This window comes from Danio aesculapii, chromosome 21, assembly GCF_903798145.1.
Source record: "Danio aesculapii chromosome 21, fDanAes4.1, whole genome shotgun sequence".
NCBI classification, from domain to species: domain Eukaryota; kingdom Metazoa; phylum Chordata; class Actinopteri; order Cypriniformes; family Danionidae; genus Danio; species Danio aesculapii.
The window spans coordinates 12,392,390-12,419,612 of NC_079455.1; the positions used below are offsets into that span (position 1 = coordinate 12,392,390).

Sequence of the window (27,223 nt, forward strand, 5' to 3'; positions counted from 1 at the left end):
TTCTATTGATTTAATTAAAAAACAGGTAAATTGTATACTAAACTAAATATACAAAAACTAAATAAAAATGTTTTTGCAATACAAGAACTAAACTAAAACTAACAAAACGAATTAAAAACTACCTAAAAATACAGGTGAGTTGAAATTAGAGCAAGCTTCAAAATAGTATTAAAATAGAAAACAATTTAAAAATGCAAAACTTTAATAACTCTTTTTTTGTGTGTGTGAAAAGTGCACTGTAATAAATTCCCAGAATTTCACAACATGTTTCTGTAATTTTTCACAGTAAATTACATTAGTGTCACTTTACAGGATTTAAGTGTTACATTTTACGTATTCAGAATTTTGTTGTAAAATTAAGGCTGGCATCATGATTACAGCAAATTACCATAAAAATTGCTATTTGTTTTGCACGTTATACTATTAATATTTTCTTTAACATAGAAATGAATGCACATTAACTTTTATGCTTGTACAGGCACTTTTTTGATATTTAAAAATATTTACAGAAATATTGTTATTATGAAGTACCTCACAATAATTTACTGTAAATTTACATACTGTATCTTACTGTAAAGTAATGCAATTATTAGCCAGTAATTTACTGTAAATTTAAGGTCAAATATTCTACAGGGTGGGCCATTTATATGGAGACACCTTAATAAACTTACTAGGAATTTCATAAGAAAGAACAATGGTGTGCTTGGCTTTAACGTAACTTTATTCTTTCATGAGTTTAATCACGAGTTAATTTACAAGGCTTCTCACATATACTAATGTGCCACAAACAGGATGTTATTATCACCAACCATTCCCATTTTATTAAGATGTATCCATATAAATGGCCCACCCTGTACAGCGTGAAGGGTGAGTAAATAATGACAGAATTTGGCTGAACTGTCTCTTTAGAAATCAGAAAGAGCTTTATTGCCAGGTATGTTCACACATACGAGGAATTTGTTTTCGTGACAGAGCTTCTACAGTGCAACAGGATAACAGAGACAGGACAAAAAACAGATAATAAATATATATTTTTTAAATTAATGTTTAATAGTAAGAACCGATATTAAACCACATTTTCATATATTTATACACATTTTCCTTATTTAAGTTCCCAGAAGAGCACAACAAGAGACATTCTTGACATATTTCTGGACATGAATCAGGGCGACACCTGTTTCTCCGTGGTGATATTAGCCGTGTGAAAAGTTCAAATGTGTTTTTAATAAATCCATTACGCACTGCTGCAACAATACAATCAACTGCTGCTTTAGACAGAGATAACACAAGGGTTAATCTTCTGTGTTTGTCATATACCCCCCTCCTCCTTCATACCCCTGTTTACCCTCCCCTTGTTCACACAGTTAATGTTTAATTTTCCTTGTGACGATGCCTATAAACGGATTGATCGAGCTGGCTCTCCTCTGCAGTGCTCAAACCATCAGTGCTCCAGCAACAAACACCTGAGGGACCCAGGACACAGACATGGGGTGCTCCAAAGCAAGTTTGGTTCTGCGCTGGCTGTTGCTTCACAGAAACTACATTATTATCTTCAGTGTTCCTCTGCTCATTTTGCCCCTGCCGTTGGTGCTCCCGACTCCAGTAAGTAGAGAGGGATTATTTAATTTAAATGTGAAGCAAACTCTTTGAATGTCTGATATAAAGTCTTTCTGTGTTGTTTGGATGGTCTGAAAATGTACTCTCAAATCTTAACATTTTAAAGAAAAATGATAAAAGATGGATGATAACTGAAGTGTGGAAGGCTGAAGTGTGTATTTACTCAGCTTGCAGAGGTCACCATCATGTCACAAATAATGAAAAGGAAGCCCTGTGGCTCACAGTTAGACAGAGCTGACAGATCTTCAGCTGGAAAAATAATCCAGGAATATTTTCTGTTTTAAGCAACCACTAGTTAGGAATACTTTGATATTTTGATCACTAAACTCATATTGAGGGACTTTATTAAGCAAAGCAATCCATCATACTCTTATTGAAATGTTTTGGTTTATTTTTTACAGACTGGAAGGGTTTGGAAAGTTAACTGTAAATAGTACTGTAAAGTACAATAAACTATACTATAAAGAATACTGTATCTTTTTTGACAGAAAAATGTTGAGGCTCTAAATAATCAGCATTATTAAGTCATTATAATAACTTAAGTAATATTTCAAGATGAACTCCTCTATATTGAATTATAATATTCAAATTCTGTCATCATTTACTCACGCTTGACTTGTTCTGAATCGGTTGAGTTTCTTCTTTTAAACACAAATTTTTCCTACTATGCAGGTCCATGGTAACAGGTTTCTTGCATTCTTCAAAATATCTTCTTTTGTGTTCAACAGAATAAAACAAAAAACAAAAAAAACTGTTTTGAAACAAGTTGACATTTCAGTTTTGGGTGAACTGTCCCTTTAATGGACTCATTATCCAGAAAATATGCTTCAACACGAGTCACAGATGGGATATAAACTTTTATAAGCTTTTTAATAAACCTTTTTATAATCTGACAATTATCGTTAGGCTCTATAACATTTTACATTTTGCTCCATAATGAAAACAAAACTTTGATGATAATAAAACAGCATTTAAATATCATCTTATTAAAACATATTTAACACTTTATTTTGATGGTCAATTTGAGTATTAGTATTTTAGTGACAGTATTAGACTGTCTGCTTAATATCTGCTGACACTGCTTCATCAACAAACATTTAACTGATTATAAAAAACTTTGCAAGTACATGTCAGCTTACACTGACCTTAACCCTAACCCCAACCTAACAATCTAATGAGAATTAGTTTGCATCTACATGTCATATAACAAACGGACCATCAAAATAAAGTGTGACCAAACATATTACTTTGACTTCCAGAGTGATGAATATATTTATGTTATATATTATATAACATTTTAGACACAAAAATCTGGACTACACATAAATTAGGTCTTGTAGATGTAATGATATTTACATTACTTCAGAAAATATTTTCAATGAATTATACTCTAAATCTTACTTTTTTGGCCATAAAAATATTGACAATTGTTACCAAACCACATATTTAAGCTTGCTTATGAGAAGTCTCTAAAAGTCCAATAAACCTTTCAGTTTCAATTAAACTGGTTTTACTAAGTCTTTACAGGGTTAAACGCATTACACAGCCTTTTCTAGTGATAAAACCCCTCCATAAAATAAAAACATCCATAAAAGTAAATGCACTCAAAATTGTTTATAGTCGTTGATGGTCAAGGGTTACTTTTATCAGCATTTTTTCAAGTGATAGATGAAGATCTGCAAGAGATACATCGGTGACACCTTCACCAGATGCAAGAATCGATTTCATTTACACACAATAATCCTACAGCAATGTGTCCTACTGCTACTATAGTTCTTTTGAAACTGACGACCGCTCTGTTTTTCAGGAGGCAAGATGTGGTTTTGCCATCATTCTGATGGCTCTGTTCTGGTGTACGGAGTGTATGCCGCTGGCCATCACTGCCCTGCTGCCCGTTGTCCTCTTCCCTATGATGGGCATCATGGAGTCTGGAAAGGTACAGTTCATCTCTGAGTCTACACCGTAAAACTTGCACTCCACTACACTCCACTGTACACTGTACACAGGAAGCAATTGTGTGGATGCTGGGTTCTACACAATTGCTTCATGTTGTCCCAACACAAATTGATTAAATTAACTTGTTTTTTTTGTTTTTTTTTACAAATTTAAATGGATTGAACATAAAACAAACAAGTTGTTCCAAAAAAACCTCAAGAATTGTGTTGATTCAACTCATTTTAAAGAAGTAGTTTGAACAAGTAGCAAAAAGGATTTTTTCAAGAGTTCACACTTAGCTCATGATTAATTATAAGCTACTTTGGCATGATGTCCCTGGAGAGAGCCCTGAGCTTATAAGATCCTTGAGCCTGGGGCTCCCTCCCGTTGCAAGGTGAGAGGGGAGTTTGAGTTCAGGTATATCTTGAGAACTCCCCTGCTGTAGTAACTAATGAACAGATAGTGATTGCTCTTAAGAGATAACTACTTACTATGACCATGTCTATGGTGCCGATTTGGATTAGTCAATTAACTTAAGTTGCATGTTTTTGGACGGTGGGAGGAAACCGGGGAACCTGGAGGAAACCCATGTGAGCATGAGGAGAAATGCAAACTCTGCACAGAAACGTCTGCTGGTTTGGTAAAGCCTGGAACCAGAGACCTTCTTGCTGTGAGGCATTAGTGCTAAGCACTGGGCCACCGTGTCACCCATCTAGGAAGAAGGAGGAGTAGGGGTGGAAGGGGGGATTCTTCAAAACGAAGATAGCGGTGGTACTTAACCCAGGGTATTTGTAGTAGTTTAGGAGTCATCTGATTGGTGCATTGAGAATTGGATAATGCGGATCCAGCCTCTAGCAATCATAAGCACGTGATCCTCTCGAAATTAGTTCATAAATAAACTTCACTTAGTGTATGATCTTTTTATTTTTGGTGAAATATTTATACAGTCTTAAAATTGTAAAATTACGGAAATATACTTTAAGAATTAACTAAATGTTACTAAAAATGAAGGATATTTAAATAATTTGAGAAAAAATGTCATAAATAACATAGATTAATTAAAATTCTTCACAGAGGCAATAGATTTTCTAAAACAGTGATCCTAAAAAAATCAGCCTGAATTTACATTGTCATATTTACTTTTTACTGTAAAATACAATATTTCTTTATAAAGCTGACCAAAGTGCTGTACATATGAGTAGAAAATAAGAAAATAAAAGGTAAAAACTGGTAAACAAAGATCAGATTAATCAGTAAATACACTAATAGAACCTACAATCAAGTATTAAAAAAACTTTTTAAATGTTAATATTGTAAATGTCTTAAAATAATGTAAAATATTTTAAAACTTTATTAACCCTTTATCTCAATCATCTTGATGATAATAAAGCCAGAAGTTAAACAAAGCAAAACATTATTTTAATTAAACATTTATTTGTGAAATTTGACAACTTTTTTTTGTAACATTGATTTAATCCTTAAAGTATAAAGATAAAGAAGTTTAAGATTTGCTCATTATTTTTAGGTGTAAAAATGATTCAGCAAAAAAAAAATTACATGTTACATGTTTTGGACATTAAATACTCAACATTTAACATACATTATATGAACATACATTCATTGGATTTCAAGGTAATGTTTTCAGGGTAAGTTGTTACAAGCAATTTAAATGAGCGGAGTTTAAACAAACAAATTAAGCGTTACTAAATTTCATTTGTTTGTTTGAATTCAGCCCATAAAATGGTTGGCAACAAATTACCTTAAAATTTATTTGTAAATCCAATTAATTATTCTTTTCAGTGTCAAAGTAATGTTACCTAAGACTAGTGAGTGACAAACTGTATTGTCCAAAAACACAACAACAAAAAACACGCTGAAATTACATAAGAGTTACGATTGACCACATGCCCTGAGATGTTTCCCTTCATCAGCATGAGATCTGTTTGAACAAGCATTATCTCTAATGATAGAAGAACTTTATGGGCCATAAAAGTGTTTTTTATGAACACCTTGAAACCTATCACCAGACTGATTGTAATCTAACTTTACATGAGATATCCTTCAGTCTTTAAAGAGAACTCACTGATTTCAGACACTAAGGCTAATACTTCTGTCAATAAAGAAACAGAACCAATGCACACTGCGCTGTTTACTTTGTCCCACAATGCAGTGCTCTCAACTTGATTTCCTTTTGATGCATTTTTTTTGTGGATTTGCAACAATGAGTCACACACAATGTCATTACAAAGTTCACGCACACACACAGCAAGGACACAAACACATAGCTCAGACACACACACACACACACACACACATACAAATGTAGCGCAGACATACACACACACACATAGCTCAGACACGCAGACACACACACACAGAGAGAGAGAGAGAGAGAGAGAGAGAGAGAGAGAGAGAGACAGCGCGTTAAGCTTTGCACTCGTTTTGCACGCATATGTGACATGATACTGGTAATCTTCACTGCTGTATGGATATCTGTTATGTTAATGTACAAAATAAACCTGATTTAACGTCCACAAACCGGGATTGAAGCGTCTTCCTTTATAATTATTCTGACACGCAGCTGTGCTGATTAAGTGCATCTGAAGTGAATCGCTGTAATTTATTACACACGTGCACTGTTTTAAAACATTTTAAACATGTAAAACTCACTCTTGATCACGTTTGATGATGATTAATGATCCTAGCGAACTGAACACACCTTTTATTCCCGGCTGCTTTGCGCTCGTCCTCTCTTGTTGATACGATTATACACGTGACTACCGTACATGTTAATGCGCGTAGCTGTCAATCAATATTGGTGGGCAGGGGGACCGTACTCCTACGTAAAGTTGCGGTCGATCTGAAAACCGCTCCAATTGGTCCACAGTTTTTATGTTGTTAAATTTGAAAAAAAATGTGTGTGTGTTGATTTCACCCAAATATGACAGTTAATACACTATACTTACACACATTTCTGTCCAAACAGCTTGAAAAGTAGATTTTTCACCATAGGTGCCCTTTAAGACAATAACACTGGCTATTGATCCCACTTTTTATATGACTGCTTGCCACAAAACTAAACAATTAGACACAAAACATTCATCTGAGCTGTAATTAATGTTGACAGAAACAAAAACAGCTGTAAGTAGTCAATAGCCCACTTATTATTATTATTATTCAGTCACAAAACGCAGCCAAACAGTCAAAAATATTGACAATAAAGATCATTTTAAAAAAAATGGATATAAATGTTAACACTGAAACAAAGAGTTCAAATACCTTTAAAAAATCTATCTATCGAATTAAATCAGGAAGCATTTTCTAGACATATTCGCATGTCTCATATTACTAAATGTCTACAAAAAAAATTCAGTTTTCAGGAAAAATTCTAAATTAAGTCATTTTTTTCTGTAAAACAAACAAATTAATCTGCCAATGAGATAAGTAAGGCGATGCAGTGGTGCAGTAGGTAGTGCTATCACCTCACAGCAAGATGGTCGCCGATTTGAACCTCGGCTGGGTCAGTTGGCGTTTCTGTGTGGAGTTTGCATGTTCTCCCTGTGTTCGTGTGGGTTTCTTCCAGGTGCTCCGGCTTCCCCCATAGTCCAAACACATGCGGTACAGGTGAATTGGGTAAGCTAAATTGTCCGTAGTGTATGAGTGTGTATGGATGTTTCCCAGAGATGGGTTGCAGCTGGAAAGGCATCCGCAGCGTAAAACATGTGCTGGATAAGTTGGCGATTTATTCCGCTGTGGCAACCCCGGATTAATAAAGGGACTAAGCCGAAAAGAAAATGACTGAATGAATGAGATAAGTAAAATAATCTTATTTAAAACCAAAAAAAATATTCTTTTATTTACCGTAGTTGGCAGATTGAGTTTTTTAATGAAAAAAAAAAAATCACACAATTTTGACTGAAAGTCTGTCTAAAAATGTTTGTTGGTTTAAGAATTTTTAGATATTTGGACTAGGAACAAGGCAAAAACTAGAAGAGAGAAAATCATTTTTGCAGTGTATTTACCAACTGTCGATGATCATTAGTACATGGCAGTGTAAGAAGTTGTAGACAGCAATTACATTATTTAACTAATAGGTGGCGACAACCATCAAAAATATGCCACTGAATAATTCTTTAAAAATGATTCATCAAGCAATGAAACATGAAGTTTTATGAGTAAATAACTGAAAGATTTATTGAAAATTAGACTAAAATTAATTTGAATTGGATGAATTATAATGTTAGATTTCTACATTTAACATTATCATCAACTGTAGTAGTGACAGTAAATATTTCACAGTACTGAATATTTTACAAATTTATTTTTATTCAGCCGATTATTTCTACATTTTATTTTTTATAAAATTTCAGGTTCTTAATTCTGTTTGTTAAAACCAAAAGTGTCTTGCAGTACTGTTTTTGTAATAAATTAAAAAGCAGATTAGATTTGTCTCCTCCCCTGTTTGGCTGATCCAAAAAATGGTCCAATCCGTGCCTCAAAAACCATCATGTGATCTAAACCATGAGATTTATGATCCGTTACACCACTATATTTTACATTTTGCAAAAATGAAGGCAAATTATATTTCCAATGAGTTGAAAAATTAGATGATAATACAAAAATAACTGAAAATGAGATGGAAATAAAAAGTCTCTCCCCTGAATAATTTTACAAATGTATACGGAACATTCTCCCAACAAACATTTAGTTTCTCAAATCTTTTACTCTGCTTTGTAAATTTTGGATTTCTATAGGGAACTTGCACTTGCTCAAAATCTTGAGCATTATCACACAATATTGCATTACTTTGAGAAATACACTTTAAAATAGTTTGCATTCTCTATACACTAGGATAACATTGTACAGTTCTGAATGTGCTTCACACAGGTGGGTGAGCTTGACAAACCATCTGTAGGAAACACACTCTTTCTTCTTCCTCTCCCTATCCACCAAAAACTTTCCTACAAACAAAAGACTTAATAATAATAACAACAACAATTAAAAAAAAACTGCTAAATTTGTCATTTGACATTGCTCTCTGGTGATTTGAAGTCCTTCTTTTATCCTTACTTTGGATAAAAGCATCTGCTACTGTAAATGAACACATATAAAAGTAAAATGCATATTAAACTCAACCCATGTTAACCAGATCTGAAAATGACGTTAAGTGTGTAACTGTGTTTTAGGTATGTGTGCAGTACTTAAAGGACACCAATATGCTGTTTATTGGGGGTCTGCTGGTGGCCATAGCTGTTGAACACTGGAATCTCCATAAACGCATTGCCCTGAGTGTCCTCCTAGTCGTTGGAGTACGGCCTGCTCTGTGAGACCAAACACAACAAAAACTAATTTTCTTTTTTTGCCACTTTCACTCACCAGTACTGGGTTATTTTTTTTTCTGTCTGTCTTCTCCAGGCTGATGCTGGGCTTCATGATCGTGACAGCCTTCCTCTCCATGTGGATCAGCAATACAGCCACCACCGCCATGATGCTGCCTATTTCTCAAGCGGTTCTCGAACAGCTCAGCGCCACAGAAGCGGACTCTGATGAGAAAGAGCTGAGGGCAGGCCAGGTTAACCAAGCATTTGAGTTAACTGAGGTCAACATCAAGCAACCTTTGGACAACGCCCAAGGAGAGAAACCCAACAGTATGTTAAACACTTGTACTCTTTTACAGTTTTAGTGTATTGTTGAGTATCGAATAATGTCCTTGTCACATAATATTGTTTGGGTACTGAAGCATCTCTAATATCCATTAGTTTGTCACTGGAGTCCACCGTTGATATTAATGGACCAGTCTTAACATTTACACTCCCATCTGTTGTTCAGTTGTGTCACAGTACATTATTTTGGCAGGTTAAGAGTGAGGAATTGTTGACTTAACTTTGTCTAGTTCTACAATCCAAACGTTTTGCTATTCAGATCAATAGACCAATCTTAAAGCAGCATGTCATTTCGGCATATTGAATATTTAGTGAGGCTTTGCTGTGGTACTGTTTTGGTACTAAAACCTCTCTAAAACCCAATAGTTTGCCACTAGAGGCCACCATTGTCCAATCAGATTGATGGAATAATCTTAAAACTCACACCCCATCACTTTATCATTGGTCTACAGCAGTGTTTCTCAACCACGTTCCTAGAGGACCATCAACACTGCATGTTTTAGATGTCTCCTTTCTCTGTCACACCCATCACAGGTCTTTCAGTCTCTGCTAATGAGCTAATGATCTGAATCAGGTGCGGATGGTTAAAGAGATATGGCAGATGTACAGAGCTGGTGGTCCACCAGGAACGTGGTTGATGGCACGTCAATTTGGCACTAGAACTTTAAAGACTGCTAAAAGTATATTGTATATTCATTGAGATATTGTTTACTTAATTTTGTTAGGGTCTAGAAATGTTTCTAAAATTTGCCACTAGAGGCCACCATTGGCCAATCAGATTAACAGCATGCAATTTTGACAATTTGAAGTCATTTTAGCACTTTGAAGAACTAGAACTTTTGAAGATTGTTAAGACTATATTGCACATCTAATGAGATATTGTTTACTAAATGTTTGAAATGGTTCTAAACTTCAACCGTTTGCCACTAGAGGCCAGCATTTGCCAATCAGATTAATGGGCCAATCTTAACCATAGACCGTGATCTTAACATTAACACCCCACCTGTTGACAGATAACGCAGATGTGGAGGAAGGGATCAACGCTCTTTCTGAACGCAGGAGAAAAGCGCGTGAAGCCAAGTACCTTCGTCTCTTTAAAGGAATGAGTTTATCTGTGTGTTACTCCGCCAGCATTGGAGGAACTGCCACCCTGACGGGCACCACACCAAATCTAATTCTCAAGGGCCAGATGGATGAGTAGGTTTCTGTCTCTAATCAACATGTTCTAAATATACTATAAAATATAAGATTGATTAAATACAGATAAGAAAATAAAACTTATTAAAACCGAAATAGTTGGACATAAAACATAATAGAATAAGGATAAACATAATAACATTTTATTTATTTATTTATTCGGTCAAACTTTATTTTGATGGTCCATTTGTTGAATATAAGTTACATTGCATCTTCATGCCAATTAATTCTCATTAGGTTATTAGTAGACTGTTAAGTTGTAGTTAGGGTTAGTTTAAGTTGGCACGTACTTGCAAAGTTTCTTATAGTCAGTTATAGTCTACTAATACTCAAATGGACCATCAAAATAAAGTGTTACTATTCATTTATTTATTTATTATGATGTCTCTCACATATTTTATGTTGTTTTTTATAGGATTTTTCCAGACAACAACGATGTAATCAACTTTGCCAGCTGGTTCGGTTTTGCCTTTCCTAACATGGTACTGATGCTTGTGCTGTCTTGGCTTTGGCTGCAGTGCATGTACTTAGGCTTTAAGTAAGTAACTTGCATACTTTACATTAAATGCAGTCAGTTTATTTTTTAGCAAATGGTTCTTACCATTTTTCATTGTTATTTCCAACACAATTAATCCCCAATACTGGCTATAGGTTTATTGTGGTTTATATAGTCATTATTTACTCACCCTGCACCTGTTCCAAACCTGTATTTTGGAAATGTTGGAAACTGGAAGCCATTGACTTCCATAGTGTTTTAAATAAATTAAATTATATTTGGCTCCTGTTAAAGTCATTGTCTCCTAGAACTTTCCCTAAATAATTCTATATTAACTATAAAATATTATATGACTATTTTAATTGGTTTAAATTGACTTGCTAACATAACTAAAACTGAAATAATAAATAGATACATCAAATAACAATTTTAAGATTTGGCTCAAGCTTTTGTATTTTTATAACAAATGATCCATGGCAATATGCAAAAGACAACAATGCTAATAATTACTCATGTAGAACTGAAGTCATGTTGGGCACCTTATAAGTTAAAGTTGGATAGACACCTAATAAAAAAGGCTGATGAAATGTTGTGTGATGAAATGTCGAAATACATTTTATATACTTGATACTGTAAAACCTTTGAGTAGTCTGAGTTTTCACGCATGATGTTTTCTTTCTCAGCTTTAAACAGTCATTTGGCTGCGGCACAAAGAACGAGGGAGACAAAGATGCGTACAAAGTGATGAAGAATGAATATAAGAAGCTGGGGCCGATGTCTTTCGCTGAGGGGGCAGTGCTAGTCATCTTTATTTTTCTGGTAATCCTCTGGTTCACTAGAGAACCAGGCTTCATGCCAGGCTGGGCAACTGAGCTCTTCAACAAAAACGGACAGTGAGTACAAGCTTCATTCTAAAATTTACAGGGAAAGTTCACCCAATAATAAAAATGGACTCGCCATTTTCACATTCTCAAGTGGTTGGAAATCTTCATGAGTTTGTTTTCTCTATTAGAAGAATTATGGAAACCAATAGCCATTAACTTTTTAACAAACAGTTTTGGGTTTATTGGACATCTTGACTAATACAATGCTAAATTTGGGATGTCAATGAAAATCTAATAGACGTTTAAGAACTACCAAAAACTAGACTAATCATCAAACAGACTGATCACCCAGCAAAACAAGATTTACTTACTTAGAATTTTTGTTTTGTTTCAAGTCCAAATATCTAAAAATTGTTGCATTGTCTAGAAAAAATAGATATCTATTGTATTGTTTTCAGAAGTAATAAGTCCAAATGTAAACGTTAGTAATTAGTATCAATTGTTTGCCAGTGGACTAAGTAAAATGTTCTATTTCAAACACAAAAACAAGATTATTTTGCATAATTTTAAAAACTATTTTAAGTTAATGAAACAAATTTAAGTAAATTGAACATAAAACAATCGTTTCCCCAAAAAAATCTGCAGGATTGTGTTGTGCAGAAACTCATTTTAAATAAGTAGACCTGCAACAATACAAACCGCAACAATATTTTTGAGTGCCCTTCTGGCATATTATTTTGCCTGTTTTATAGAAAAACTCACTTAATATTGATATTATTTCTGAAAACAATACAAAAGTATTAATTTGTCTATAAAATGCTTCTTGATTTACACATTTTTAGATATTTGGACTAGAAACAAGATAAAAAGACTTTAGGAAAAGTAGACAGACTTCATGTGAAGTCTTTCATTCCTCTGTATTTGATTTAGCCTATTTTTAAACGTCTATTAAATTTTCACCGACATCCCAATTTTAGCCTGGTTTTAGCCAAGACATCCATGTTTAAAATTATTATTATTATTATTATTATTATTATTATTATTATTATTATTATTATTAATAGACTATTAGATGTGTATTAAACGTCTTTTAAATAGAAAAAATACTTGCTGGGATCAATAGTGGAAAAAAATACTATGGAAGTCAATAGCCACGGTTTTTACCACACTCTTCAAAATATCGCCAACAGTGGAAAGAAGCGCATTTGAGTTTAGAAGGATGAGTGAATGATAACAGAATTAGTCATGGGCCGGTAATAGATTCTGATGGTGTGATAACCTTGGATAAAAATATCACAGTTTCATGATATTTTTTGATTACTCCTCCAAAATATATTCTTTGTAAATGTCTGGGCAAAAACAACTTTCCCTCCATTGATTTAGGGGTTCCTTTTCTGCTGAAGATATTGTTGCCCTAAAAAACTAAAAATAGTTGTGAAAAAAATATAAAACCCTCCCCAAAAAACTTACATATACTGTACCTTAGGAACGATATAACAGAAAACTTTGGCGGTTTTAAAACCTTGACTTTTTCAAACCACGGTAAACCTTAAAACCGGTTATCGTCCCATGCGTAAACAGAATGTACATTTTTGAGTTAACACTCATTTTTTTTAAGACAAAAAGCTCAATTGTTTGTATATGAAACTCTTCGTCTCTGTACAGATTTGTCACAGATGGGACTGTGGCCATTTTCATGTCCACCCTGTTCTTTGTCATTCCGTCTCGAGTGGACTTTTTATGCTCCATCAAATATGAAGAACGTGATGAGGAAGCTGTAGGAGAAGAGCAGGATGGTAAGCTTGTTCTGGATTTGAAGAGAATGTTGCGTAAAACTCAGTGTTTAACCTGATAATCTGAACCATCTGTTATACGTAGAAGTTGAGAAAGAGAAGAAGAGGAAACTAAAGGGAACCCCGACGCTCCTTAACTGGAAGGTGGTTCACGAGCGCATGCCCTGGAATATAGTGCTGCTCCTGGGGGGAGGATTCGCTTTGGCAAGCGGGAGTGAGGTAACAATCGCACGCTGTAACAAAATGCTTGCTTCCACACAATTAATTTGTGTAGGAACAACATGAAGTTGAAAATTAACATTAGTTTTTAAAAATTTAATTAAATTGTTTCAGCTCATTTTAAATAAGTAGTTTTAACCAACAGAAAACATTTTTTGAGTGCCTATAACAAACTATTAAAAATGATCTGAGGTCTAAAACTGAACCAGAATAATATTGCTCATAAATATTTAAAATGATTTATTTAAATCAATATTTACGTTGAATATGTTGTTTTTATATTATTGACTATGTCATATGTTATAAAGGGTCAAAAACCAAACTTGATTGAGGCTAGTGGGCCGAAGGTAAATATAGTTGCCATTGGTAATTTCCTAATTTTTAATAATATTTAAAAATAACTAGAGAACATTGCTTTATATTAACTAATACAAATTGTTTTTTTTTTACATTTTATAATGAAGTAATTACAGTAAAAACAAAAAACAATCTCATTTATAAAAGAATGGAGTCACACTAGTTTTTGCCTTGATTTGCTCACCAAATGTCTTCAGCATAGTCCTCTATCCGTCGAGATATTTACATATAAAAAAAAAAATCTGATTTTTTTTACATTTAATTCAGACATTTATTTCAGTTTGTAGCTCAGCAATAAAAGAAACACAAAAAAAATTACGTCAAATTAGAAATGACGATCTCTTTTAAAAGGCATCCACCCCAACCCTCTCCATCATTCTCACTCTCTTCTCAGATGGGATGGTGAGCCAAATCAAAGGTTACAATTGGCCAACTTTGGCCCACGGGTTCTACTTTGGGCATCTCTGGTTCATGTACTCATTGTGCATTGTGGTGCCATTATAAGACCTTGATTTCTGACAAGGATTGATATTAAAAATTTAGCGCACACACAAGATATGACTAGCAGCTCATTGCCAGTTTTACATGATGAATCTAGATGATATGTCCTATAAATGTTCTACAAATGTCTGTAAAACTGTAGTTAAATATTTCCCATAATCCAATTTGAAAGTGTAAATAAAGTGCAAATAAATGGAAAACACCCCTAACCCACAAACTCTGGGAAACTGTATTATTAATTGTTAATGAAGCACTATTTCAACCCCATGTTTTTTTTTATTATTATTTGTAATGTAAATGATTGTAGTAATGAATGTAGTTTATGTGCATATATCATGTTATTAGATACAAAGATGATCAGACTCAATTGAGAACTGCAGTTTTTAGGGTTTATGCACTTGGTGTTCAGTCCAGTGTTTTTTATGATTCTTAAAAGTAGGTGTCTTGAAATATAGTATATGAGGAAAAAAAGGCAATTCAGTACAGCCATTGTATAATAATCAAGATAGTTTTTGATCAAGTAATTTCAGCATTGGTAAACATAAAAGACTTATTTACAGTAAAATACATATTTATTCAACCTTTCCAAACTATTTATTCCACTAACTTTAAACTTTTCACAAGTTGTGCGTATCTAGATTTTTAATATAAATATTGGTCACACTCCAATTCTCGCTCTTCTTAAACTATTAACTATAACTATTGCCTCAAATTCCTAATTTGCTGATTATTAATAGTTATTAAGCTAACTATGCGTATTACTAGTATTATGTAGGATTAAGGATGTAGAATATGATTATGCAGAATATGTACTTTAATAAACAGCCAGTATCATAAAAATAGGCAGGTAATAAGCTACTAGTGAGAATTGGTACTTAAACTAAAGTGTTACCATAATTTGTTTTCCAACTGTTTTTGTTAACCAAAGAAACATGCAGTTTTGGAATTAATAAAAAAAAAAGTTGACACTCCTTATTTCTGTTGATAATCACACCTAAAAGAAGCAGACTGTTTTATCATTACAGCAAAAGTACAATAAAAATGTAAATAGGCACCTACATGAGTAGTGTCCAGCAGATATTTTCATAAACACTGAGGGGCCTTGAGGTCAATCATGTTAATAAGAAGAGTGTCCTAATGTTGTGATGTGTGTGTTCAGGAGTCTGGTCTGTCAGTGTGGCTCGGTCAGAGTCTGTCTCCGCTGAAGAGCATCCCACCGTTTGCCATCTCTATGATCCTGTGTCTGCTAGTGGGCACCTTCACTGAGTGCTCAAGCAACACCGCTACCACCACACTCTTCCTGCCCATCCTTGCCTCCATGGTGAGCTAACAGCACTGAGTTAACTTCAACAATGAACTACACTTTCATGAAGTAATTTAGGTCCTACTTTATATTTAGTGGCCTTAAAGTACACGAGACCGAAACCAACCATGCTGATTTTGTTAGCTCGCTTTGCAAGACTTGTGGTGAACAATTCATCTCAGCATGTCATTTAGGAAAAAAAAACAAAAAAACATTGCCCTTGTAATCTAAAATTGAAATCTGAAAATGCACTTTGTTAAATTGTCAGATTACTTTGGTCTGTGGTAATGGGTGTGGTTAACATACTTAACCACGCCCCTCCAACTGTTAGTTTTGACAGAAATGGTGAGGAGGAGGTGTCTGTTAGGTTTTAAAAAAAAACTCTCCCAAAACCCTTTTCCTAATCTTTCTGAATGAAATACCTACTTTACTACATCCAGTCAGCTCGCTGTAAAAAAAAAAAACATGCCCACTTCTCATTTAATATATCATTTGTATACAATATGTTATCTTTTTTCACAATGCTAAATAAAAAATTTGTGACAGCTTCCAGTACATGCAGACTTCAACTACTATGCACATCAAAATAGAAATGCGATGTCCTTGTGTTTTGTGTTTGTAATAAATAACAGAACACTTCTGGTGCTTCTGATGTGGGATCATAAAAGTGGGAGGGAATTTTACAGCACTGAACTCACTCTCTCTGTTTGCAGGCCACCACCATCGGTCTCCATCCGCTGTATGTGATGCTGCCCTGCACCATCAGCGCGTCACTGGCATTCATGCTTCCGGTGGCCACTCCACCAAACGCCATCGCCTTCTCTTATGGCAACCTCAAAGTCTTGGACATGGTATGGATGAATACATTTCATGAGGTTTTCCAATCATACACAGTGTTTATGCTGGACATGAGAAGTCTGATGTGAAACTTTTCAAATAATTATAATATTGATGAATCTTAGACATGAGAAATTACCCATAGAGTAAATGGCCATGATATACAGGTACACAAGGCAAAATTCTTGTTTGTTTCTTACTTGAAACTGATGCCGATGATTATACCATTGAGGGATACAGTATGTTACGGTACGGGTCGATACGGGTCACCTTTATCAGGCTTGCGTTTTCACTGCCAAAAGGGTACCAATGACAGAAAAATTCAGTCGACGTCATTCTCGCTCACGGAAATGTGCTTTATACACAAATACTTTTGTATAAATGTTCATTACTAACATTTCTAAGAACATGATTTGATTATATCTGCAGATCAATGATAGGTTGAAATAGCCTACTGTAACGTCTGCGATTATATGAAATAAATAACTGCTACATGAACACATACAGACCCTTAGAGTCTCCCATATGTTGCCAATTACAGAAAAACTACACACAGCATACATTTAGTCCTTATTTTGGTTCAAACACAACACTCAACATATAGCTGTCAGTGCAAACCTCTTATCTGTGTCTTTAATCTTCAGCAGCACATGTAGCCTCTTGTTAGAAAGTAATTCCATCATTCCAAGTTCATAATAGTTCAAAAAGTGATGATAATAGTTAAACATGGCAGTTTGTTCATCTTTTAGGTTGCTGAAAGAATTATTTGCTCCTTTGTTTTTTCACGCGTCACTCAGGCATCTGTCCGTTTCTGAAAGAATCTCGTGTCAGAAGCACTTCAATAATCATGCGCCCGTTATTATCTTGAGCTCAAGAAGTTCATTATTTCAAATATAGATGCGCGGCCAGCGCAAGCGAGAAAGCGAAACCGCTCACGCTTTAGATGGCCTTGTAAACAACTACGGGGCACAGGGTAGATTCTACTCTTCTTCTTGGCTTTATGGCCGTTCATCAAGATCACGACAAGGTTTGTTTGAGCTCGGGTCGACCATGGCTCATTATTATATGTATATATTATTACTGTGTAATGTCTCGGCTGTGTTTTTAAAAATGGCGTTTTCTTTGTTTTCATTCTCCTGCTTGTCCAAGAGCAAGTGACGTATCTCTGTAAACCAATAGCGTTCAGCTGTGTGTCTTGCTCCACCTTTTGGTACACTTTTGTTGTGCTAGGTACCCTTCCGAAAGGGTAGCCAAAAAGTGGTATGGTACAGTTCGCTTTTAGGTACCTTTTGACAGTGGAAACTGCCATAAAAGCGTACCAAACCGCATCGCATTGTACCACTTAGTGGAAATTGGCCAATAGACACCATCCACACTACTTAGACATGTGTTCTGTGTGCTTGCTTATCAATAGAAAAACAGAGGAAATGAACTAGAGATGATTTCCTCAAAGTAGTTGGAACATCTGAGCCACACGTGTCCATTTCATTATTGCCAAGTACCAGTTATAATTGGTGTTGGAATTTCAGTTTTTTTTTTTTTTTTTTTATTCTGAAAGAAACTCATAACAAAACATTCATTCAAACTAGTTTGTCAGTTTTACTATAAAAGGTTAGTTCACCCAAAAATGAAAACTCTGTTATTAACTACTCACCCTCATGTTGTTCCAACCCCCTAAGACCTTCTTTCACCTTAAAACTTAAAAGTTCCATGCGACTGGCATAAACTCAATTTAGCCGAGTTGTCAAACTTGTACATCTAGGCACCATTTCTTTGACATTTGACATCTTTGACATTTGTATCTGATGGTTGCATTTAGCCCTCTAGTGGCAATTAAATCCAAATTCTCAAAGTGTTATCTTTCGTACACATCACATCTGGTTGGATGGTTACATACAGTTTAGCAACAGAACAGAAGTTCAAATATTTCAACATCCAAAGCTCAAAGTAGATCTAGTTCTTTCTGCATTCGCATATAATCGAGACTCCACACAGCTCCAATGATGTTCTACAGAGAAAATAAATGAGTTCTGATCCCTTGCTTGTTTTTTGTTGGACGGCTCTTGTTTTGATGCCTGTTTTACATCATGACAAACTGTAACCGATCAACTGCATCTGTTGCTGTGGTGTGATTTGGCCTCAAGTGGAAACCTGATAACAAAGTACAAGTTAGAGACACTTTATGGTAAATTTAGTAAATAATTGTGTTTTCTTTTTGTCTGAAGGCAAAGGCGGGCTTTATTCTCAACATCATTGGGATCCTGTGCATCAACCTCGGCATCAACACATGGGGAATGGCAATGTTCAAGCTAGACACCTTTCCCTCATGGGCCAACAACACACTTGTAAACATCACGGGTACACCATGAACATCTACATCTTGGGTTTTGTGAGAAGACTGAAAGGAAAGAGTGGGGATGGAATGCTTATATATACAAATATATATTTATAAATATTTATACCACCATTAACAGTATGCAGTGTATACACGTCCATTCCATTCATTTGAAGCCCACTGGAGCAAAAGCTCAGCTTTCTTAAACATATTCACAGTATTTTTCCAAGCACTATGTGAAGTGTCTGTTAAAGACGCATCGATTTCCATAGAGTGTTTGTGATTCTGTACCATTGCTGTCTTCTTTACTCAAGTTAGAGTACTTTTGTACTTGTGAGTTGGCTCAATGTGGCACTTGCTGAAATCTGAGCCACGTTCAGGTTCATTCAGAGCCTTTTTTCCCACCCTTTGTGGCTTCTGATTTCATAAGTTGGTTTTCTGGTCTTCCATTTGTGCTGGTTCACGAAAATTTTATTAATTTATAGGTCTGGAATAGACCTTTTTATATTTTGGATCCCTTTTTGGATCACCCTATTTAATATATTTTAATACACAGGTGAATCAATTAAATTTGTATTGTTTAGTAGCACAATTCAGTTTTTTTGTGTTTAATAATTAGCGGAACACTCGTAATGTAACATTTTTCATGATGTTCATTTAAACTAAATAAAACTAATTTTGTGCAAACTTGTGTGAAATTTCATTCACAGCACTTACAGAAACAATATTGCTCATAACTGATATCTGAAATGTCCTTTACATTAAGACAAAATTGCAACTTGAAGGTAAATCTTGTGAAAAACTGCATTTTACATTTGATTTTTTAGTTATTTGTTTTAATCTATTGTTCAGTAGTTTGGGGATCAGATTGTGCTTATTTGATAACTCTTTGAATATACACTCAAATTAGTCATGCTCAAGTTTATATCATTAATGGTTTGTAACCTTTTGATCTGAAATTATTTGGTTTTTAAATCCATGTTTTCAGATTCCTTCAAATCAATATAAATCGGTTACAATCGAATACTATTAGATTTCATCATTTAAGAGATAACTGTTATTATTACATAAATACTTTTGTTATTTGTTTACGTTTAACTAACAAATATTAATCTCAAAGTTTATTAGCTCAATTATGTTAAAAGTATGTAATCCAAATATGAGAAATCTGAAAACAGAAATCTCATTTGTTAAGTATTGTTTGGAGTATACTCAACTATTAAGGGTGAGGCATCGTTTTCCAACAAGGTATTAAAGTTTGAGGACAAACTTTATAGTGGCTTGATAAAGCCTGTTGGAAGTCATTTATTTAGCTTGAAAAAGTATTAAGTTGGCTAAAGTCAACATAATTAAAAAGCATATCATATATATAATAAAGAACACTAAGAAATCCTGGTTGCCTTAAATTCTTAAGCTAAATCAAATTAACCTTATGAGTCTATTGAACTTTTGCTAAACAGACTTAAAACAGCTTGAGTAACTTATAATATTAGGTTAGAACATGATTAACTTAGTTTAATAAGTTACAATGATCTAAAAACATGCTGTCGGGACTAATTAATCATATATTTTTTACAGAGCATGAATTAGCAAGTTGTTGGCAAGATTCTATGATGAATTAGCATGATTTTAGCATGAATTAGCATGTTGTTAGCTTGATTCTATAGCATGAATCTATTGTTCAGTAGTTTGGGGTCAGATTGTGCTTATTTGATAACTCTTTTAGTTGATTCTTTGATAACACAATTCAAAAAAGTTTTATTTGGCTAACTTTGTTTCTTGCAGAATAACATTCTTTTCTGAAAAATCAATTAACTACGTACCTAAAACTACGCACTCTAAGAAATAAATCAGTATAATACCTAACAAAAGGCAGTTTTACCATAACTATTCTAAAATGAAAGTAAAAGACAAAAAGGTGTTGGAGCCGGTCCCATAATGCACTTTGAAAACAATAATAAACAGAAAAATTAATCAAGAACCTATGAATTAAGAGTCACAGACATTTTTTTACAGTGTGGAAAGGCAGTGTATAAAAATAAATGGCTATGGGAAATAAATAGACAATTTCAATCATTTTCAAAAATTCAACATATACATTTATTTCTCTTTTATTCCAGACTGGTGTTTGAACAATCCAAAACATAGGTTTCATTTTCACCCCCTCGTAATCATTTACAGTAAATCACAATCATAAATAAAGCTGTTACATATCTGACTAGAAACATTTGTCCATGATTTTTTTTACACGCTCTTATCCATTTCCACAAGAACAAGGTTTTATTGAAATCATTCTCCTAAATGCATGTTTTGCACTATGAAAACAAGGATCATAGATACAACACATCCTGAATCTAACCTCAGCTATGTGCACTAAACAGGCGTGATAAAGGCCTGGATCACTGGAATGTGTGAGAAAGGGAATGAAAGATGGAGAGATGAGGAGAAACGCCATCTCTAAACTACTGAAAACTGATATTCCTTTCCTTTTTGTTTAGTTTTTTTTAGAAAAACATCAGGAGCCAGTCGTTTGAAATGTCAAGGCTTGTAATGTGTGCCATGTTCCCTTTTCAGTAAACGTTTTTTCCATCTACTCAACCTCTGGTTCACAGCATGAATTATGTATAATAATCGGGAACTTCACGCAGACCTTTTGAATGCAAAAATAACCGTAGATCCGTGAAGGATTTGCACCACGAACGCTGCTTGATTAGTTTTTTTGCTTATTTTTTTGTTTTGTTTTGTTTTATTCCACACAAATAATCGACATCTCAAAAGTAAGCGAGTTTGTTCACGTATCAAAATATATCTAATCAACACAAATCTATCAATTAAGTCAAGGTCTCACCATAAAATCATCTCCTATTTAGGATGAAAAGTTCACAAGTATGAAATTTGATGTAGCTTATTCTGACAGGGAAAGAAATACTCAACATCCACAATATATAACGGTCTTATCTGCATCATCTCTTTCTCTCTCTCTCACACACACACACGCACACGCACACGCACACACACACAATCATTAAATCAAATCTCACTCACATACACACACCACACTCACACAATGAATAGTAAAACCTAAGTACCATTCACATTACAGTGCTTTGCCCATACAAACTATGGGACGTGTTAGCTCATAATTGGGGTACGCTTCAAAATAAATGCTTGTATTCGTGTTTTTTGCTGACGTGAATGGCAGTGTGTGAAATCAGGATAGGATATGTGTGCATGTCGGACAAGACCTTATGGTGTGACTCTCTCTAGATCTCCGAAACAGGAATGACGCACTGCAGCCGCTCGTCTGACACTGATTGAAGAGGGCGTGGCTGCTGGACGTAGATATTGTGATTGGTTCTTAGGTCTGTCAGTCAAACTCTGCCTTAGTCCCTCCCACTGCTGTCCTAAGGGCCTCCGCTGTACGAATAATCAGCTTTGTTGTGCATGACCAGCTTGTTGTCCACAAAGTAGAAGCTGTCGGACTGCGTCTCGTAAGGATGCAGGATCATCTCACGAACTGAAACACAGAGAAAACCCATTGGAGAGCTAAAAGATGCACCGATGCAATGATACAATACAGTTGAAGACAGAATTATTAGCTTTTTTTTATTATTATTTTATATTTTTCCCAATTTGTCACATTTCTAAACATAATAGTTTTAATAACTGATTTCATTACTTTGATGACAGTAAATAATATATTACTAGATATTGTTCAAGATACTAGTATTCAACGTAAAGTGCAATTTAAAGAGTTTACTAGCTTAATTAGGTTAACTAGGCAAGTTAGGGTAATTAGGCAAGTCACAGTTTAATGATGGTTTGTTCTGTAAAAAAAAAAAAAAAAACATTGCTTAAGGTGGCTAATAATATTCAAATTAAAAAACTGCTTTTATTCTAGCTGAAATTAAACAAGACTTTCTCTAGAAGAAAAAAAATATTATAGGAAATACTGGAAAAATGTACTTAATCTATTTAATATCACCTAAGAAATATTAGTAAAAGAATAAATGTTGCATAGGAGGATGAATAATTTTGCCCTCGACTATATACAATGTATTATGTAATAATAATTAGGGCAGGATGATATGACTGATAAGGTTAATCCACCTAAAAACTTAATTGAATATTTTACCTTGATTTTGGTTATTGAATGATTATTTTAATTTCAATTATTTATTTACTTATTTTTTCCCTCTCTCTCATAAGTTTTCATTTGTGAATATACTCTCAAACAAAATGAAACAAGATAAAGTTTATCATTAATTGTTTGCAACCTTTTGATTTTGAAAATATTGTGAGATTCCTTAGAATCAAACTAAATGTGTTAAAATCGAACACTATTAGATTTAATCATTTAACAGGTATGAAAATTGTACAAATATATTTAGCTACAAAAAAGCCTAAATTAGGAAGCATTTAAAACACATTGGATTAATTGATATTATTAATATTATGTAAAATATATGTTAACATAAAATATTAAATGTTACAGTTTAACTAACAAATATTAAAATCACAAAGTTTATTAGCTCAGTTATGTATTTGTATGTAATCCAAATACAAGAAATCAGATTACAGTAATCTTAAACATACAGAAATATTAAAGGTGAGGCATCGTTTTCTAATGAAAGAGCACATTTCTAATCTTTATGGTATTAAAACAAGAAAATAACAACAACAAAAAAAAAAAAAATGCAAACAAATCAAATTTCCATGTCAAAGGTGAAAAATAACCAGCACCTCTTGCAAGAAAATTTATATCTAAAATTATATCAGTTATAGTTTAAGAATTTTGGTCTGGGTATCAGTTCAATTAATCTCCTGCCCCTAATTATAATTATGAAGCTGCTAAGAAATTATTTTGAAGAGAATTATTTTATAAGAGAATAATGACATGATACTTATTTCTTGTCAGGGTCTATTAAAATACAATAAAGTGTTTTTAAATGGTTCGTCATTTTGTTCTTAGTCTTAAGTCTTTTATCAAAAACTCTTTCGTTTTCTCATAATATACATTTCAAACTTCTCTAAAAGGTTTACAACGATTTGTTTGAAGATTAATTTTTTCTACACTCCTCCTTTCTGAAAGCCTGCTCTGCTCTGATTGGTCTGATGAATCAATCTGCCTACTTCTTTCAGCACATGTCAGAATTTAAATGGCCAATTTACCGGATTCACTCCAAATGCAAAGAAAATACCCACATTGCATCACTCGCTCTAGGTTGCTCAAGCTTTATTTTTTGAACTTGTGCAAAAGGTATGATTGAGGTGAATTCAACACTTTTGTTGCAAACACATTGCACACTACAAATCATTAGCACTGCCCAGCACAAATTTGCCTCTATTGGTGTAAAGGCCTCGTAGGCAGTGGGCCGACATACAGTATAGAGCATTTCAATGTAATGTCATTGGTCCATGAACATTTCCTGCTTGTTGTTAAATTATTTCCTAACTGTAACAAGAGGGAATTCAATCATAACTTAACGTTTAAACGGCTATTATCACATTATTTATCAATATGTGGACATTTTTGGATTCTCAGAGGCTATTGAAGAAATTAAAAATGTATTTGAAATTAAAATGTAAAACAGGAAATACGTTAGGGGCATTGTTATTGTTTACATCCCTCAAAATGGTCTATAACACCATTGTGCTTCAGGTGTGCCAAGTTTAAATCCCAGCTCATGGATCTTTCCAATCTCATTCCCCTCTTTCTCCAATCCTGTCTACATACTGTCCAAGCCAAAGCCAAAAATAGATGTTAAAAAAAGAAATTTGCCTCTATTCTTACATTTGCATTGACTTTGCATGTAACCTACACATGCAAATACTTAATTTTGCATTAAGTGTGAAGCCAGCATGATCATACAGTATCTGCTAAGGAATATTCCATCTCTCAATGACTGAAAACTTTGCAGACCGACTGTACTTTCTATTGGGTTAATCTTACTATATCAATTTAAGCCCACCTCTGATGACGACATTTTAGAAGTAGAAGTTTAGAAGAGTAATTTTCCTTGTAATTTTTCCTTAAATTTTTAACAGTGTAATAGATTTATGTACTGTATGCACTACTGTCTCACAGATAAGTTGATGATGGGTGATTCCAACATTCCCATACCAAATGAAATGCTACTCTGAGAGATTAGGAGAACTAGCAAGGATCATACTTCTACTATTACATTTAGTTGTTTGTTCTGCACTTAGTTTTCAGGGCATATTATTCACAGACTATATCAGCCTGCTATAACGTTAGGCTGTGCGTTAAAGCATGGAAAAACACAAGCATTAACGGCATTATCATGATGGACTCGTTCAGTAGAGAACTTGAGTTTGTGACTTACACTTTTCATTGAAAAAAAAGCTTCTTATGTCCACCTTTATTATTGCTGCCATCCTCACTAGTGTGTCACACCCACATACCTTATTCTTACACAGGAAATTCCCCTGCACAGTTTTGGCAACGTTACATCTGAACGCAGCTATAGCCTCTCACATGACAGCAAGGAGAGGCACAGCCAATCACAAAATTCGTATGTGTTCGGGAGCGGTACAAGGAGCAGAGAATGTAATTTAACCCTTTCTGCATGTCTAGGTTAATAGTAACAGCGTGACTTTTTTAATAGTGAATTAAATTATTGGTGAGGACATTTCAATAGTTGGTGGATATTGGTGTGGACACGGCCCCTCCAGTCTATGCTAAGTCTACACCCCTGGATAAAAGTAAAGATTCTCTGAACATGCTCAATCATTTCATTCAGCTAGAATAAAACAGGAAAAGGTGATTTACGTGACTTGAATGTGCCATGATTGTTGACGCCATATGGCTGGTCTAATAGCACCAAAATGTTTTTTCACCATGTTTTCTCAGGCCCGGCATCATGGCGAGGCACTGAGCATCTGTTTAACACAAAGTGCTGAGCACCGTTTTTTAAATGCTCCAACAGTTAGACAACCACTCACAGATGAGCTTTTTCTGGAAGAGGCTACAATTAACATTGAAGTCACATTGAGTTCACCAAAAAAAACTGGAGAATACAAGACTGGAAAACAGCTCCTAGTCTGATCAGTTTTATTTCTGCTGCGGATGTTATGTTAGAATTTAATATAAACAGCACGAAAGTATGGATCCATCCTGCTTTCTATCAACGGTTCCTGCTGCTGTTGGTTTAAAGGTGTTTGGAGAGATTTTCTTGGCACAGTTTGGGCCCTTTAATACCAACCGAGTATAATTGAAAAACCACAGTCTACCTGTATTTGGTGACTTCCGGCAGGATAACACTGCATGTCACAAAGCTTAAATCATCTCAAAGTGTTCTTGAAGCTTTGCATGATTACAGATGAACTACAGAAGACATAAGGAATGTTTTGACAAGTTTTTTGGTTTATTTTCTAGACTTCAAACCACTTAGGACCACAACTAGGTCATTGGAGGATGAGAAAGCTTTCAGTTTTCATCTAAAATACCTTAATTTGTGTTCTGAAGATGAACAATGGTTTCGATTGGAAGAACACAGGGGTGAATGATTAATAACTGAATCTACAATTTGGGTGAACTAACCCTTTAAGGCAGTTCTGAAGGTAAAATATGTCTGCATTTCACAATATTATTTTGGTTTAAATGAATACAGCCTTGGTGACCATAAACAGTAAACTGCTCAGGTTCGAGAGATTGCAGATTAACACGTTTAAACATAGTAACAATCTTTGCAGCACTTACTGAGATCCTCAGAGAGCGGGGGAAACTCGTAGATGTGCTCACAGGTATTCTTGCTGCTCGGGATGCAGAAACCAAACTCAAAGTCGAAGCTCTTCAGCAGCTGCTCCCGGAAATAATGCCGCTCGATCATCCGGAAGTTATTGATGGGGATGTCGCCGACTGTGAATTCAACACTGAAGATACAGAAACAAGGTGGACAAGATTCAGTTGCAGAACTGTGTTATAAATTCCAGTAATGCCAATTCCTTGATGCGTTACGAGAGCGCCATTCATTATTTATAATGAGAAGTTACTGCATCTACCTCTGAACGCTGACGCCCTTTAGCTTCATTCAGCAGGTTTAATTCAGTGAAATGATTTATGCTTGCTTTGTTTTGATTATTATATCTGACCTGAATGAGCATGCTGTTGTACTGGAATATG

General features: G+C 34.5%; 2 protein-coding genes across 3 annotated transcripts in view; one reads left to right on the top strand and one right to left on the bottom strand.

The window, feature by feature from the left end:
• The first annotated feature begins 1,417 nt into the window (after window positions 1-1,417).
• slc13a2 (solute carrier family 13 member 2) lies at window positions 1,418-19,764 on the top strand. Of its 2 annotated transcripts, none has more exons than XM_056446446.1 (12): window positions 1,418-1,602; window positions 3,425-3,553; window positions 8,739-8,875; window positions 8,968-9,200; window positions 10,229-10,412; window positions 10,828-10,950; window positions 11,592-11,801; window positions 13,398-13,528; window positions 13,611-13,744; window positions 15,762-15,923; window positions 16,619-16,756; window positions 18,968-19,764. In XM_056446446.1, the coding sequence occupies exons 1-12, from the start codon at window positions 1,486-1,488 to the stop codon at window positions 19,109-19,111; spliced, it is 1,842 nt and encodes a 613-aa protein (XP_056302421.1). In that variant the 5' UTR covers window positions 1,418-1,485; the 3' UTR covers window positions 19,112-19,764. The 2 variants fall into 2 exon arrangements, with proteins under 2 accessions (XP_056302421.1, XP_056302423.1); XM_056446448.1 differs by having other exon boundaries at window positions 13,614-13,744.
• A 1,389-nt stretch (window positions 19,765-21,153) lies between these two features.
• Window positions 21,154-27,223, bottom strand: part of unc119b (unc-119 homolog b (C. elegans)) — a 60,255-nt gene continuing 54,185 nt past the window's right edge. Inside the window, exons 4-5 of the mRNA XM_056447105.1 lie at window positions 26,801-26,973; window positions 21,154-22,594 (exon numbers count right to left, since the gene is read on the bottom strand). Of these exons, the coding sequence (XP_056303080.1) occupies window positions 22,482-22,594; window positions 26,801-26,973 (286 nt within the window). The 3' untranslated portion in view covers window positions 21,154-22,481. The remainder of the gene's footprint in view (window positions 22,595-26,800; window positions 26,974-27,223) is intronic.